The 16,642-nt window shown below is 35.8% G+C and overlaps 1 protein-coding gene across 4 annotated transcripts in view; it reads right to left on the bottom strand.

The window, feature by feature from the left end:
- plrdgb (PITP-less RdgB-like protein) overlaps positions 1-10,057 on the bottom strand; it is a 64,386-nt gene extending 54,329 nt beyond the window's left edge. For 2 of the 4 annotated variants that reach the window (XM_039693866.2, XM_039693867.2), the window contains exon 1: positions 7,105-7,618. In XM_039693866.2, the coding sequence (XP_039549800.1) occupies positions 7,105-7,123 (19 nt within the window). In that variant the 5' untranslated portion in view covers positions 7,124-7,618. Of the gene's footprint in view, positions 1-7,104; positions 7,621-10,038 lie in introns of those variants that run through there. The other 2 variants (XM_089123510.1, XM_089123509.1) reach the window with 2 other exon arrangements.
- Positions 10,058-16,642: the final 6,585 nt, after the last annotated feature.

Genomic DNA, 16,642 nt, shown 5'->3' with positions numbered 1-16,642 from the left:
GCTAGCATTTTTTACCAATATTGATTATAACTATAAACCGCAAGACAAGGGCAGATCTTGACATTGAAACAACACTGCAAACTGAAATTTTTATTTCAGATGTGAGGACATACCCATAAAACATTAAAAAAATACAATACACCAGGCAGAAACTGAGCTATGTGGCAAGTAATATTGTAATAATAGAGAGATGTAGTTTAAGCTTTCTGTTTTTCTCCAACCCTGTCTTTAGCTTCTTCTTTTCTTTTTCTTTTTTTTTTTGGCAGAAGCGTCCTTGCTTTAATATTTACCTGCTGTCTGCCACATGCAGTTCTGACACAAAGAATCATTCTCTGATCAGACAGATAGAAGTCTGGATGTGCTGCTTGTCTGCAACCTGCAGTGGACAGGGGTGACTAAATCTATATCACTATATCAGTAACACTCAGCCCTGCCGATGCTCTGAGAAACCAGCTGCCACTCGGGGCTCCTCATGAACTGATGCCCTAAGGCTTCAAATGAGAACCAGGAACTGTAATCCAACAAAAATAGACCTTTAACAGCCCATGCAGTGTAATAATAATAATGCATTTTATTTAATAACACCTAAGGTCACCTCACAAGCAATGTCCAGGTCACTGCATAAGACAATACACACAACAAACAAGCCACATACAAATAAAGTGCATTAAAAGCTCAAATAGAGCCAGACCGATAATAGGCGTTTTCCAAACTATCGGTATCGGCAGTTATAATGGCCGATAAATGAATATTTCAAAAATAAAATAAAAACGGACGAAACACGCTTCAACCATGTCATGAGTGTTAAGAGTTGTATAGTTTGTCCACCAGAGGGCACTCTTCACAACACTCGTGTATAACGCGCCACACATTCTGCAAACTGCTGATCCAGCCAGAGTCGGGCAGAGAGAACCAGTTATCCGCGAGTGAGATCATCGGTGAAGTGTGTTCATGGTGAGTTGGTCACGAGACACACATTGCTTGAATAACAATTAAAAGAACATCTCCATCAGTTCTCTTAACCCCTTAACGCCCACTGTCACAAATATGCGACAAACCGTTTGACTCAGTCAACCAGCCGAGATAACGTCTGCATTCCCCCAATGCCGGTTAGTGCATACTCGCTACGGACCTAGGACCTTCGACAAGCACTTGTTTCTAGTGGGACCGCAAAGTGACGGACTTATTTCCTGTTTACGCACGAGGATTACTCCGGTCAGGAACATTTGCAACATACCAAATTGACCATTATGCCCGCAGTTGCAGATTTGCAACATACCAAAATTTCAATTTATTTGTTGTGCAAAAGTGAAATTGATAATCTCAACATTCTTTACCATCTACTTAAAGGCAAAAACACACATAAAAAATGTTTTTTATATACAGCTATATAAATTTAGGCGTTAAGGGGTTAAATCAAATAAGCATGACAAAATTTGTGACCATCATGTCCAGTTTTGCTGCCGTTAAACAAGCCGAGAGTGAAGCGGAATTAGCTTGTACGTTGTTACAGTGTAGTTGACTGACTGTCCTTTTAACTTTCGACAATGTGACTGAAGTATTTCTTTACTAGCGCGTGACAGTTATAGCAATTAGACGCATCATCTCTCCTTGGCCTGTTATAATGAAAATGTATATTTTACAATTTGAAGTATGAGGTTATCCATTGCTAAATTATGACTCATCATAGACTAGCTAACCACAAAGCTAGCTAATGCCGCTATCGCCAGTTGAAGACCGCTAACGTTAACATTAATGAGCTTTGGTTCCTCTGTTCTGTTGCAACAAAAGAAACAAGTTTCTTTTTAAAATGCATTATCATATTATTTTAGTTAAACTCTACAAATAACTACAAATAACCAATGTTAGGGAAATATGTTAATGTTTTGTTGCGCGTTTCTGAAGTATTGGCCGATATATCGGATTGTAAAACCAACAAATATTTGTATCGGCCTTAAAAATCCTTTATCGGTCGGGCTCTACTCAATACAACACGTTTTAAAAGTCAACAAGCAGTCGCTATTGCAAACATCAAGGGGAAGAGAATTCCATATAGGCGGGGGGCAGCATAAAGACAACTAAACGATCTGGCACCCATGGTAGTAAGTCAAATCGAGGTACCACAAGAGAAATTGAAGATGAAGATCTGGGAGCATGTGAAGGAGTGTAAACATGGAGAAGTTGTGGGGTGCAAGATTATGAAGTGCGTTATATGTAAGTAGCAGGGTCTTGACTGGAAGCCAGTGCAATTGCTGAAGAACTGGAGAAATGTGATCAGTAGAAGATGTTCTAGCTGCAGAATACTGAACCAACTGAAGCTTATCAGTCCCTCCAGGATTTCACGATTTTTTTGTGTGATTTTTGCGATCAAAATGACTGATTTTGTGGTGGTAATTTCCAAAAAATTGTGACAAAATTTGCGATTTATATATAACATTTGCCATAATAGTATTCAGTCTTTCCAGAAAAACGCTGAGTTTTTTTGTGATTGTTGCGGGCAAAAATTGATTGATTACGCAGCCCGTTTTCCTTAAAAATGCGATGGAATATGCGGGATATTTATGCAATTTTATGCGAGGAATTTGCAAAAATTGAGGGAACTTGCAAAAATTGTGGTTTGATAAAAAAGAGGAAAAAAAGTGATTCCCCCAACATCCTGTTCTCACTAGGCTAATGTAAGAGTCATTTCTTATTAATTCCTTTGATAAGCAAGCATACTACATCATAGAAAGTGCTGGGAATATTTAATTTCTCATCTTGTTTTATTTCAGACTGTAACGAGTGTAAATAAGGTGTGGCCCCTTTAAGAGCTGCGCGCTCCCTGTTGAACTGTCGAACACCCCATGTGTGCGGGTAATTTCTGTTTGATGCTACTTCTTTTATCTTATGTTGTTTATTAAGTAACGATGTGACAGTAGAACGTGTGACAGACAGTTATACGAGTTCGATTTGTGAGATGTCGATCGCCTCCGTGAGTCTGTCTGGCGTCGCGTAATTGCGTCACTTCATAACGTTCCCATGGAAACAGGGGGAAATGGCTGCTCTTGTGTGAAGCAAACGCAACATTTCAACTTTCTGCTAAGATACATACATGTGGCGTTTTTTGCAACGAAAATGCGAGGATTATGAAATTATGCAAACCCCGCATATTTCGCACAGAAATCGGCAATTTATGCGGCGAAAGTGCGGCGTATTTGAAAAAATGCGGCCCCCGCATAAATATGCGGACTTTGGCTGATTTTGCATTGAATTCAGCGATCGCATAATCGCGTTTTTCTGGAGGGACTGGCTTATGTATAGGGTTGGGTATCGAGAATCGAGTATCGATTGGAACCGGGACTAACTTTTCGTTTTTCCCGGAATCGTTCAAAAGTTAAAATTTCGATTCCTAGTTTCGATATTCACAGTCCGCCGAGCGGAAGAAGAAACCGCTGAACAACACCAACGAAGAAGCGTCTACCGGAAGTGTTGGCATAACCGCGCGAGTCGAACATGAGTACCTTACGTCGGCGATCCAAAGTGTGGCTTCACTTTTCTAAAAATAACGAAATCTCGGCAAAATGCAAAATTTGTGACAAAAGGAGTATTTTTACAGAAGGAGTATTTCCTTCAGAAAGGATTATTTCCTTCAGAAAGGCCGTTGGTTAGCAAGGTTAGCTAAACTTTTTTGACCCTGCCTCTTAAAAGAATCGGAATCGAGAATCGTTAGGAACCGGAATTGAAACAAGGAATCGGAATCAGAATCGTTCAAATTCAAACGATACCCAACCCTACTTATGTAGCAATTTGGAGGGAACACCTATGAAAAGAGCATTACAGTAGTCTATACGTGATTCGTGAAGTGACCAGTGTGTGAATAAGAACTGCAGTATTATTATTTGAAAGAAAGGGATGGAGACGGCTAATTTTACGCAAGTGGAAGTATGCAATCCGTGTGATGCTATTAATTTGAGCTTCAAAGGTGTGCTATCCATGATGACACCCAAACTTTTAACCTGTGAAGAGGGACAGATTGCAGTATTGTCAATGTACAATTCGTTTTTGACAAAACAGATCTACTGCCAACAAGCAAAGCCTCAGTTTTGATGCCATTTCCCTTCAAGAAGTTGGCTGAAAGCCAATCTTTAATTTCAGCTAAACAGCTGGACAAAGATAGTGGTGGAAAAGAATCAGTGGGTTTGGCAGACAGGTAGAGTTGAGTGTCATCCGTATAACATGGTGCTTTCATTCTGAAATTTGTTAAAATTTGAACATATGTTGCTTGTTTACACTGTTACTGGAGTTGTTATGGTTATGAATTTATGAACGGACTGAAATGTTTTCTGTTATTTAAACGCCTGAAAGAAATCACCAGACTTTGATTAGATTTGTACAACCATTTGTGCAACTGTGACATGATGTGCTGCAATTTTCTTTTGCACATGGAAAATGACAAAAGCCATATAGACTCCATAAGACAGCATGACTAATTTACTTGCAGGACCCTTTAGTACAGGGCAGGCCGCTTTCAACCGCATGACCCAGTCCGATTTGGACAGAGCTGTGTGAAATGTGTTGTGAGCTTACATTGCAACCCCAAATGACTCGCTGACATTCCCTGATGTGGAAAAACATACTTAATGACTAGCAAAGAAAATAAAAATAAATGAAAAAGTGTCCACATGTACTATAACCCATAAAATGTCATAATTTTACTATAGCAACAACAATGGTATTTTGGCGGAGACATTGCACATTCACAGCAAATACTATTATATTGTTAATATTTTATATAAAAAGTGAGGAAATACAATGTATTTTTATTACATATTACAATATACTATATCCGATTTGTTTAAATTGCACATGCTTATTTTCCCTATTTGTCCGTTAGGTAACAACTACCGTCATCTAAGGTTATCCTAGTGAATATTTAATAAGTAAATCTCAAATTATTATCTATTTTTAATACCGTATTATAATGTTGTGAAGCCTAAATTCCATTGAATTCCTATTTATTTAGGTTTGTATGATTTATTTTTTTAATATATTAAGAGAAAAAAGCATAAAATTGTAATATTGTGTAATACACCAATGTGTCCCTGAGAAAGACACTTAACCCCTATATAGCATATATAGCAATTGTAAGTCGCTTTGGATAAAAGCATCAGCTAAATGAATAAATGTAAATATTGGACATTTATTGGTTGTCAGCCATAACATAAAAATATAATTGGTTTATATGACATTGGTGCATTTTCATAAATCAAGTACAAAACAGAATCAAGGGACGAATGGAAAATATGTTTGGTTCTAATAATCACAAAAAAGAAATGCCTTTGTTTGGTTTGTTTAGCTTCTAACCATACAAAACACCATATGGTTTTCTCATATAGAGTCGTGGACAAAATCTGAAGTTTGCTGAGGCTTTGACACAATCCAGTTACAGTGTCGTAATGCAAGATTTTCCCCATTGAATCTTTCTCCATTTGTCTTTCCGTCTCACAGTCATTTAAAGCAATTACATGCAATTTTACCAACAATTTCAACTAAAATATATATATAATAAACCATTTCACTGTAATCTTATGTGATGAGGTTTAAATGTGCGGATAGTGAAGAAAGAAAAGACGGACAATTTGCTTTAACACCTGAACATCAAGAATAGATCTAAAGTAAACTTCGCAAGGAAATAAACTGTTTTACTTTCAGAAAGGCGACACTAATTCTGGAAAAGGGCAAGAATTTCCTATTAATTAACCACATGATAATGATTTATCCATATACAAACTGCATTTGATTTATAGTATCACAAGGATTTGTGTCAATGATCCTCTCACAAAAACATCAGAGCGCACAGCTGTCCAGTCCAGTGTCATGCGGCTGAGCCAGTGCAACCATAACCAGAGAAACAAGAGCATCACTCACAGGACACAACAGTGCCTTTGTGTTTGTAATTACTGTATGTCTGATCAGACATGTACTGAGTGAGGCTCAATAAGACAGAGACACGGGTTAATTGAGGCTATTGAAACACATCGGATGAGACAGCGAGGGCTGTTTGATGTACTCGAAACATACATCATGAGACAAAGTATCGCATTAGCTGAGGGAAACTGGATGGAAATTGAATTTGCTTTGCACTCTGCTGTCAATCAAATCAAGCAACATTATGACCTCAGAATCTCATTAGCAATAATTGTCCATAAATACATTGAGATTTCCTCATTTTCTGTAATTTGTGTATTAAATGGATTATAAAATACAGCATTTTTGGGGCCACACACTTTTGTTTTGTGAAATAATGGCCACGCATATTTGGGTTTAATAACATCTGTGGTAAAATTTAATGAACGCATTTTCACGGTAACCATGAACAGCGTTGTATTTATGGGTAAAAGTATGAAAAACAGTTTGAAAAAGCATTGTCCACGTGACAAATCTTTAAAAACACACACATCCCTCACAATTGGGAAACTTTTTTTATGGAATTATGTGAAAATGTTTACAAATAAGTATTTGCACGTTGTAAAAAGATTCTATTAATGTTACAGTAAACAAAAACACAGACACATAACCATCAGACTATTGAAATATACTTGCTTTGTATCTTAAAATTTACAGATGACTACTAGAATACATACACTAAAAAAGGCACATAATCTTGCACATAAAAATAATGCCGTAAGGGGGGGGGGGGTAATTTTATCAAATGTTTTTTACTGTTAAAGTTTATGTAAAACTACATTTTTGTTGTTGTTGAATATAATTTGTCACTGTGATGTGCTAAATAAAAAGCTAGACAGTGGGGGTAAGCAGACCGGAAACATGCACGTATCAAAATAATGTTAAAAAATAGCCTAATAATAATAATAATAATAATGTGATGAAAGCATTAGTCCGGTAAACTAATTCATTTCATCAATAACCTGTATACATGTAGCTTTAATCACAAATAGCCTAAATCATAAATCACATGTGTAACAATGCCTGAACACTTCATGTTGGCTCTTGAGATCTCATAAATGTCCAGCTGTGTCAGAGCGCGTGCTGGCTCATCCACGACATGCATTTCAACAGATCCGCGTCGCGGAGGCATTCGCACGAGAACATGAATGAACTTACCTCGCGTTTCTTTCGCCATCCTGCCCCTCTATGTAAGCGTGTGTGGTAGTTTGAGTCAATTCCTCTTCCTCAAACCGACAGTCTACGCATGTTCTTGGGGACCTCTACCTGCTCGCACAGGTGACCTAACAATTAGTTACCAGCTACACCGTATAAATACCAATAAAGTGCAGTCCTTTGTTCAAAACTGGACGCTTCTGTCAGTCTCCGATGTCAGAATTAAATCTCCAGAATCGCGCCAAAAGTGATACAGCTGAGAACTGCTATGACGCATCAATCGGAAAGTAGCCTATCCCGTCACACGAACGCGTCTCTGACGAGTGTGTGCACGAGCCTCGGACTATGAGGAGCATCATGATGCTGTCTGGGAAGCTATCTGCCGTAGCTATGTGCGTGTTATTATTAACACGGGGGAAGCAGTCCGCACGGATTCCTGCATGCGCATGCCAGTTGATTATTAATCACTTAAAGGCTTCATAAGTTCCCTACAATCATCTCGCGAAACCCCCAGCGTCTCATGCCAGCTGTGTGAAACCTAATTAGACTAACTGGGACATCAGGGAATAGGCAATGTGCAATTTATGCCATGATTTTCAGGAGGGACCTAAACGTCAGTTAACCTAGCCTATCAAAATGTTAAACACTTGTCAGATTTGACGAATCTGCCTAATAAATAGACCCATTAGCCAATGAGACAATGCAAACAATTAAATTTAAGAACAATTAAAGCTATTTTTAAAAATTCAATTTCAAAAAAAACATTTCAATATGCCATTTTGGTGATCAAAATGAGGGTACAATTATTGACTACACGAGGGCTTAAGGTTCTCATACACATTTCATATTCTTGTGTTTTTCTGAGGAACTAAGTGGCTCTTTTAGCACTATTTTTCAGCACATACATGTACAGCAGTGGCATTACAAGAGAGAAAATACAAGAAAAAAAAACTCCATGGCAACTAGTTCCACAAATGCCTCTTGCAAGTGTGAAATACTGACGTAAACAGGTCAGTTTTGGTGCTTTAGGGAAATACGCAGCATGTCTTTGGTCAAATGCAGGAAAAGTCTAAAATAACCCCAGCTAAGCATCAATATGAATAATAATTGATGGCTGTGTTCTTACAGGTGTCATCGTATAGGTCAAGAAGACAGCAGTTCCACCTGTCTGTCAAGTATAATGAAGTGTTACTGTACCTGAGCACCTGTTTCGATCTCACAGCTGAGTAGTTTCTGTTGGTGAGTTGCTGTAAATCTATAATCTACACTGTAAAAAATAAAACCGTAATTTGTACGGTAAAAAAACGGCAGCTGTGAACTTTACCGTCAAAAATACGGTGACAGCATTATTGGATTTACAGACTTAACTTAAAATTTATAGTAATAAACCATATTTCATTATCTGATATAATATTAAGTATACCAACCCATTGAAGTACACAGTGTCATTCACACAAACATTAAACACCATCATAACACACATGAAATTTAAAAAAAAAAAATGCAATAAACATTAATGTAACCACATTAAATGTAATATAAAACCCTAATGTACAAAAAACACCAAGATTATCACCAAAATTATGAGGAACCATAGTTATTTCACAAAAATTCATAAAATGTGAAGTGTCATATAGGGAATTGTGGGAATGTCAATTTACGTTTTTTCACTGTAAATTATACAATGAGTTGTTCTTTTTCACTTTCAAAAACTGTAAATCTAACAGTATTTTACAGTAAAATTACAATAAATGTACCATGCACTGGAAAAAATAATCCTGTAAAAGAACGGTAACTACTGTCAGCTGTGGTTGCCAGCATCGTACCGTAAAAATACGGTGTGTTACTGTTTTTAAAATTAACAGCTAAATACCATATTGTCAGCTACAGTATAAAACTTTAATTTAACAGCTATATAACACAAAAACAGTAACACACCGTAAAGTTACGGTGTTAAAGTTTGCCGTTTTTTTTTTTACAGGATTATTTTTTGCAGTGTGAGATCTATCACAGTTATTTACCGTATATAGAAGGGAAACTTTCTTTCGCACTGCAGCATTTTTACAGTCTTTTACCGTTAAAATTACGATTATTTTTTACAGTGAATCCCATGTAAACTAACTCGAGTCCCTTGAAAGTCATGTGGGACATTGCACCCAGATCTAGGCTGCATGCCGCCGGGACTTGTAATGTGTTTATCGATGAGTAATGAAGGCAACACTTTACAGCTGGGTTGCAGAATGGATTATAACTGTGGGCTTTGTTGTTAGGGTTATTTTTAGGGGGTCATTTTTTTTTTCATGCTGCCATGGTAAAAGTGGGTATCTGGGCCATCTTGCCTCCTGTGTAACAGCTCGTTTGAATGGGGAGGTTTGGTTAAAAGAGGTTTAACAGCCAGTGCAAGAAGAGAGAAGTTAAGAAAGACAATCGAGTTGCCTATAATGAAGAAAAAAAAAGAAAAAAAAACTCAAGAATGATAAATTCTTTTTACATATTTTACACTCTTAAGCATGTGAGAATTGTGAGCCTCAGGATGTAACGGCGGTCGAGAGTTGTTTTCTTTCTCTCAACACGCACTATCCATTTGTTAATGGCTCAGAAGATATGCATAATCAATGAGATCATCCTGTTCCTTGTGGCAACAAGAATTTTAAATGATTTATTCTGAAAGACCCAAACTCATAAAAGTCTACTCACTCGCCCTGAATTATTTGTAAAGGAAGTGTTGCCTATTTAAGCTCCAACATTTTTATATCACATCAATCAATACTTTCAAACTGAAAAGCAAACGACTGCTTATTTGCAAGGTCAAAGACTTTTATATAGATATCTATAACATTTAATAGATCCTATTTAATATATGACATTAATCAAATTTGATCTAGCATAATCAGTTCAATATAGTGTGAAGATGCATGAATGTATGAGTCATCTCACTGTTTCAGGAGGTGTTGTTCCCCTCTCCATTGCCATCATCTCTGGAAACATGAAGCCTGCAAGCCTCCACACATCAGCCTCATTTTCACACCCAGTGCGTTTCTCCATATACCACTTATCTGTGCCAATTTAGATATTAAATATTACATATCAACAGTAAATGGTTGCTGGAACAAATGTCCAACCTTCAGACAAGCAGCAGTACCAATTGAAACGTTTAAAAAAAAAACTTTTATAAAACTATTATTTTTATTAATAGGTTATTTTATTATGCTTGTTTTATTATTAGATTGTATATGTACAGTATATAAATAGGCTATATATATATATATATATATATATATATATATATATACATACAGTATATCAAATTTATTCATTTTTATAGTTTATAAATATAGCCTTCATGGGTAAATGTGTCAAATCTACTTCTCCCCACTGTGTGTATATATATATATATATATATTGTAGAAAGCATGAAACGGGAGTTGTAATGGTCTTTTCTTCCCAATTGTGATGTATATCCAATGTGATCTCTTTTTACGTAAATCTCTACATTTAGTATATTTACTTACGTTTTCATACACACTGAAACACATAATAATGACGTATTGACAGCACTAAAACGTTAAATATTTACGTATTTACTGCACTAAAATGTTAATTATTTATGTACAAAATATTTTACAGATGTACAAATTTGTATGTATTCCTGTTTATGAATATTAAAATCCTGGCATTAATGTTTTGACTATTGTATTCAGTTGTGATATCAATGACGTTAAATGCAGTTTACTCATTTACTTAATAAGTTTGTGTTCGTGACTTCTGCTGCAATCATAATGTTAAACAAGACTACACTTTGAAACCTTAACATGAATAAGATTTCTTTAATCAGCTAACCATTTTGTAAAATGTAGTTTGTTTGCCGTAACACAAAAGGCATTTTCTCCTATACAGTGTAACAGTGGTGGAATGTAACGAAGTACAAATACTTCGTTACTTTACTTAAGTACATTTTTCACGTATCGTTACTTTACTTAAGTAGAATAAATAGTGCATACTTTTTACTTTTACTTCGTTACATTTTGCAGCAATTATTATACTTTCTACTCCACTACATTTCTACAACTTCTGTTACATTTTCATTACATTTTCTGATCAGTTTTTCCCCTGCCAAAACGTAATCTGACCGTCCGTTCGTTGCACGTTTGTCTCAACAGTGACGTTTGGTTGCCATAGATACATCAACTAAATGCGTCTCGCACGCAGTGTGTTTATCGTGCAATATATCCGCGAAAATTTGTTTTTACGTGCATAGGAAACGCACCGTGTGTAATATACGTTTGGTTAGGATTATAGCAAGCCAAGAGGTTCAGAATTACACCATAAATTAATCGCGTTTAATGCCAAACATAGTTATTAACATATACGTAGTTAGGATAAGCATGGTTTATATTGCCTAATTGCAAGCTTGTTTCAGAAATGGTGACAACATTTTTTTCCATCATTATTGAACATCATTATAGGAGTATTAGGTTGAATGAGTTAGAATTAAATGTTTTATTAATCATTAGAAAATAAATAGTCATTAAGAGAATAAATTGTTATGCAAGTACTTTTACTTTTAATACTTAAAGTACATTTAAAATCAGGTACTTTTTACTTTTTACTTAAGTATGGTTGTCATTGTGTTACTTCTACTTTTACTAAAGTAAATATTTATCTGGTTATTTGTACTTTTACTTAAGTACTGAGATTAAGTACTTCCTCCACCACTGCAGTGTAAATATTTACAATAAAACCAGGTTTAAATGTTGCCGATACGTCCATATTATATGTTTCAGCATCTATCCAAATATACAAAAAAGTATGTTTTGTGTGTTTGAAAAAAAAAAGGCATATATCCAATGGAAACGGCTTCTCGAACAAGATAAAATTAGGACGGGGCTTGATTTTGTGAGTGATAGACAGGTTGTCCTGCCCTCATGCCAGTAAACCCCTCACATTTCAGCAAACATTTTAGTATCTTCTCAAGGGACAATAATATAGAGAGCCAGATTTTGACAATAATGGCTGTATGTTGAGTTATTTTCATAGGACAGTATATATAGTCTGCTATACAAGCAGCACATTGACTACTCTAAAATATATTTAAGTTTCATTATTATTTTTCCCTTGAAAAGATATACAAAAATGTTAGCCGAAATGTGAGGGGTCTACTCACGTTTGTGAGATACTATATATATATATATATACACACACATATACATATATACATAGTATATATATATAGTATCTCACAAAAGTGAGTAGACCCCTCACATCAAAACCACCGTTTTAAATTGTAATAATATTTCACAATATTACTGTTTTTTTTTTTTTTATCAAATAATTGCAGCCTTGGTGAGCAGAAGAGACTTCTTTTAAAATATAAAAAATCTTACCGATCTAAAACTTTTGACCGGTAGTGTATATATACATATATATATATATGTATATATAAGAGGCGGCACTGTATCGTGAATAAGTCACGGCTGAAGGGCACTGTTAGCCGCTACTTATTCACGATACAGCACTTGCCACGAGTACCTTATTGCTTTTATAAAACGGTTACCACACAATAAAAATATTACAGTAAAAAAATATGTATTAGTGCAACTTTCATGAAGTAAAATCACTAAAAGCCTTCCTTCCGCTAAAAAAAATAGTCCCTGACCGTGAACAGCAACAACGTTCCAATGTGTAATATGCATGAAAGCTCAAATAAATAACATAGGAACTAAAGTGTTGCGCAGTGATACATAGAACCGTTGCATAAATCAATCATAGCCGTGTTTTATCATGAATATAGCACAGCTATTGACCAATCAGAATCAAGGATATATATATTGATTTGCAAGTTTGCTATGGTTAAATGTAAATGTGTGGTAAGCATGAAAATCTGAAGGTCAAGTGTGTGTTTTTTTGCAATCCTTCTTTCATGAGAAACTCTTTTCACAACCAACACACTTGTTTTACCTAACAAGTGCCTTAATGGTTCTAATCAGTCCCTTTGGTCCTCACTAAGAGGATGTGCTGACTGATGCAAGGCCTAAAAAATGGAAAGTTGAGTGACCCATTGTCAACAGATATCGGGACACGGCAAAACACCGCTGCGGGTGAAGAGTGAGTAATTAAGAAAGATGAATGAGAAAGAGATAAGAGATAAAACCCTTGTCAATACGGGATCCTGCAAGGGAGAAGATAAAAAGTCCCTGAGGGGTCTGTGAAGTGAATAGGGGTCAGCATGTAGGTAACAATTAAACCTCAGCCATACTGCAAGAGAATTGCCACAATGATGACATCAAAAGCTTCACTGCTCTCTCTCTCTCTTTGTCTTTGTCTCTCGCTCTGTTGCTATTTATAGACTCTCATCAGCACTGGATGGAAGGTAGAGTGGCTTCTTCCCTCCCAATATTTTCATGGCCACATATGAATAGCCCGTCACAATGTCCTTTTATGCTCCTCACATTTTCTGTTACCTTAAAATTCAATTTTTCCATGTGCTGTTGATGCGGGCTATAGTCGATATCCCTAAGCAATCATTAGCATGCATTCAAACGTTCTCTTTACAGAAGAATATCACAATAAACCTCATGTTTATTTAAGGAAAACTACATTTTTATTCTGACAGAATTCTGATCCATCTGTGGTTTGACTGGGTAACAATTTAGAATAATGGTCCATTATTAATAAGCAACTATGAAGGGATGCAGGGTAAACGAGTAGTACACTTCAGCTAATTTGAACTAATTTGGAAATATTAGCTTAACTAATCAGTAATAGCAAATTTAGGACTAAGACAGTTCCTTATTAGGTAATTCCAGATTAGTTTTATTAATAACCATTATGACAAATTATAAAGAATTCCCAATTAATTACTAATCAAAACATTAACCTGGGACTGAGACGTAACCAATCATCTTTTTTACTCTGATTTTAGTCATAAAATGCAACATAATTACGCAAGTGTTGCTTTTCACTCTGCAGGAGTGATCTTGAGTAATTAGCGATGCATTTTATGACCGCTTAAAAAAAGACAATTGCTTACGTGTCAGACAAGTTCATGTTGTGATCAGTAATTAATTAGCAATTCTTCATAATTTGTCATAGTTACTTATCTAATTAAAGTAATGATTGATTTCCTAAGAAGGAACTATCTTAGTCCTAAATTTGATTTTACTGATTAGTTAATCTTGTTTACACAGTTGTACCCGAAGTGTTAATGTAGTACTACTCATTAGTCATGCAGGACTTCCTGCACAGTAACCTTTTAGTGAAGGGCCATTATTCAAAAACTGATACGTGAAACTCATTTTGTTGAATTAGTTTGTAGCGTGAGACGTGAGTTCATGCCAATCTTATTGGCCGAAGGCAGTCTGATGAGGTCACATGGAGCGTCCAAGCATACAAAAGCGTGCCTGCTTTACACATCATGAGCTTTTTTGTCCTCAGGATTGAAGCTGCTTTGTTAATGTGTGTGTGAAGATAAGAGCTCTGTTCTTGCATGATTTTCTCTCGAGGGATATAATCGAGTGTCTGAATGGAGTGCGTTTGGCTCCCAAATGAGTTGGATGCACTCATAGTTTATAGTTAGAGGGGTTAGGGTTTGGAGTGTCTTTAGTAGAGTAGTCTCGAGTGGAGGGGCCGGGTATGAGCACCGATACGCGAGGCTGCCCTGGGTTGAGGAGTTGCTTGTGAGCTATCTCTCCCTTGGCACTGCATCCTCTTTGAAGGCTCCTGTCTTGCCAATTGGAGTAGAGCGAGTGTGTTCGGCTTGAGGGAGCTGAATACACTCACTGATATGGACGTGGAGAGAGAGTTTTGCTTGGCTCTTTTCTTTAGGGATGAGAGTCAAGTATGGAAGCTTGTTTCCGCCACTGAATATAAAAATAAAATAAATAATTGAGACTTTTTATCTCACAATTCTGACTTCTTTTCTCAGAATTGCGTGATATAAAGTCGCAACTGCGATTTATAAAGTCAGAATTGCGTGATAGTCAGAATTGCGTGATATAAAGTCAGAATTGCGTGATATAAAGTCAGAATTGTGTGATATAAAGTCAGAATTGCAAGATATAAAGTCAGAATTGCAAGTTATAAAGTCAGAATTGTGAGATATAAAGTCAGAATTGCGTGATAGTCAGAATTGCGTGATATAAAGTCAGAATTGCGTGATATAAAGTCAGAATTGTGAGATATAAAGTCAGAATTGCGAGATATAAAGTCAGAATTGTGAGTTATAAAGTCAGAATTGTGTGATATAAAGTCAGAATTGCGAGATATAAAGTCAGAATTGCAAGTTATAAAGTCAGAATTGTGAGATATAAAGTCAGAATTGCGTGATAGTCAGAATTGCGTGATATAAAGTCAGAATTGCGTGATATAAAGTCAGAATTGTGAGATATAAAGTCAGAATTGCGAGATATAAAGTCAGAATTGTGAGTTATAAAGTCAGAATTGTGTGATATAAAGTCAGAATTGCGAGATATAAAGTCAGAATTGCAAGTTATAAAGTCAGAATTGTGAGATATAAAGTCAGAATTGCGTGATAGTCAGAATTGCGTGATATAAAGTCAGAATTGCGTGATATAAAGTCAGAATTGTGAGATATAAAGTCAGAATTGCGAGATATAAAGTCAGAATTGCGAGATATAAAGTCAGAATTGCGAGATATAAAGTCAGAATTGCGAGATATAAAGTCAGAATTGCGTGATATAAAGTCAGAATTGCGTGATATAAAGTCAGAATTGCGTGATATAAAGTCAGAATTGGGTGATATAAAGTCAGAATTGCAAGTTATAAAGTCAGAATTGTGAGATATAAAGTCAGAATTGCGTGATAGTCAGAATTGCGTGATATAAAGTCGCAACTGCGAGTTATAAAGTCAGAATTGCGAGATATAAAGTCAGAATTGCGAGATATAAAGTCAGAATTGCGTGATATAAAGTCAGAATTGCGTGATATAAAGTCAGAATTGTGAGTTATAAAGTCAGAATTGTGAGATATAAAGTCAGAATTGCGCGATATAAAGTCAGAATTGTGAGATATAAAGTCAGAAATGCGTGATATAAAGTCGCAATTGTGTGATATAAAGTCAGAATTGCGTGATATAAAGTCAGAATTGCGTGATATAAAGTCAGAATTGCAAGTTATAAAGTCAGAATTGTGAGATATAAAGTCAGAAACGCGTGATATAAAGTCGCAATTGCGTGATAAAGTCAGAATTGCGAGTTATAAAGTCAGAATTGCGAGATATAAAGTCAGAATTGCGAGTTATAAAGTCAGAATTGTGTGATATAAAGTCAGAAACTCATCAATTAAATCTTAATCACTGCATATTCAGCATAATTTGATCTTTTTTATCAAACACTGACCAAAAAAAAAGCTATAAAGTTTTAGGGCTGGACGATATGATGATATTTAACGTCAGTGAAGAAAATGGAAATCCAAGCGTATTCTTTGCAGCTTTAACCCTTCACGTGCTAAGAGATGTGAAGAAAAATCCCACTGATACTTATAAAATGATGATGAAAAGTAAGAAACCAATCAAATTAGTTAA

This window comes from Pimephales promelas, chromosome 19 (assembly GCF_988280905.1).
Source record: "Pimephales promelas chromosome 19, fPimPro1.hap1.1, whole genome shotgun sequence".
Lineage (NCBI taxonomy): Eukaryota > Metazoa > Chordata > Actinopteri > Cypriniformes > Leuciscidae > Pimephales > Pimephales promelas.
This window is presented reverse-complemented; position numbering and strand designations above follow the sequence as displayed.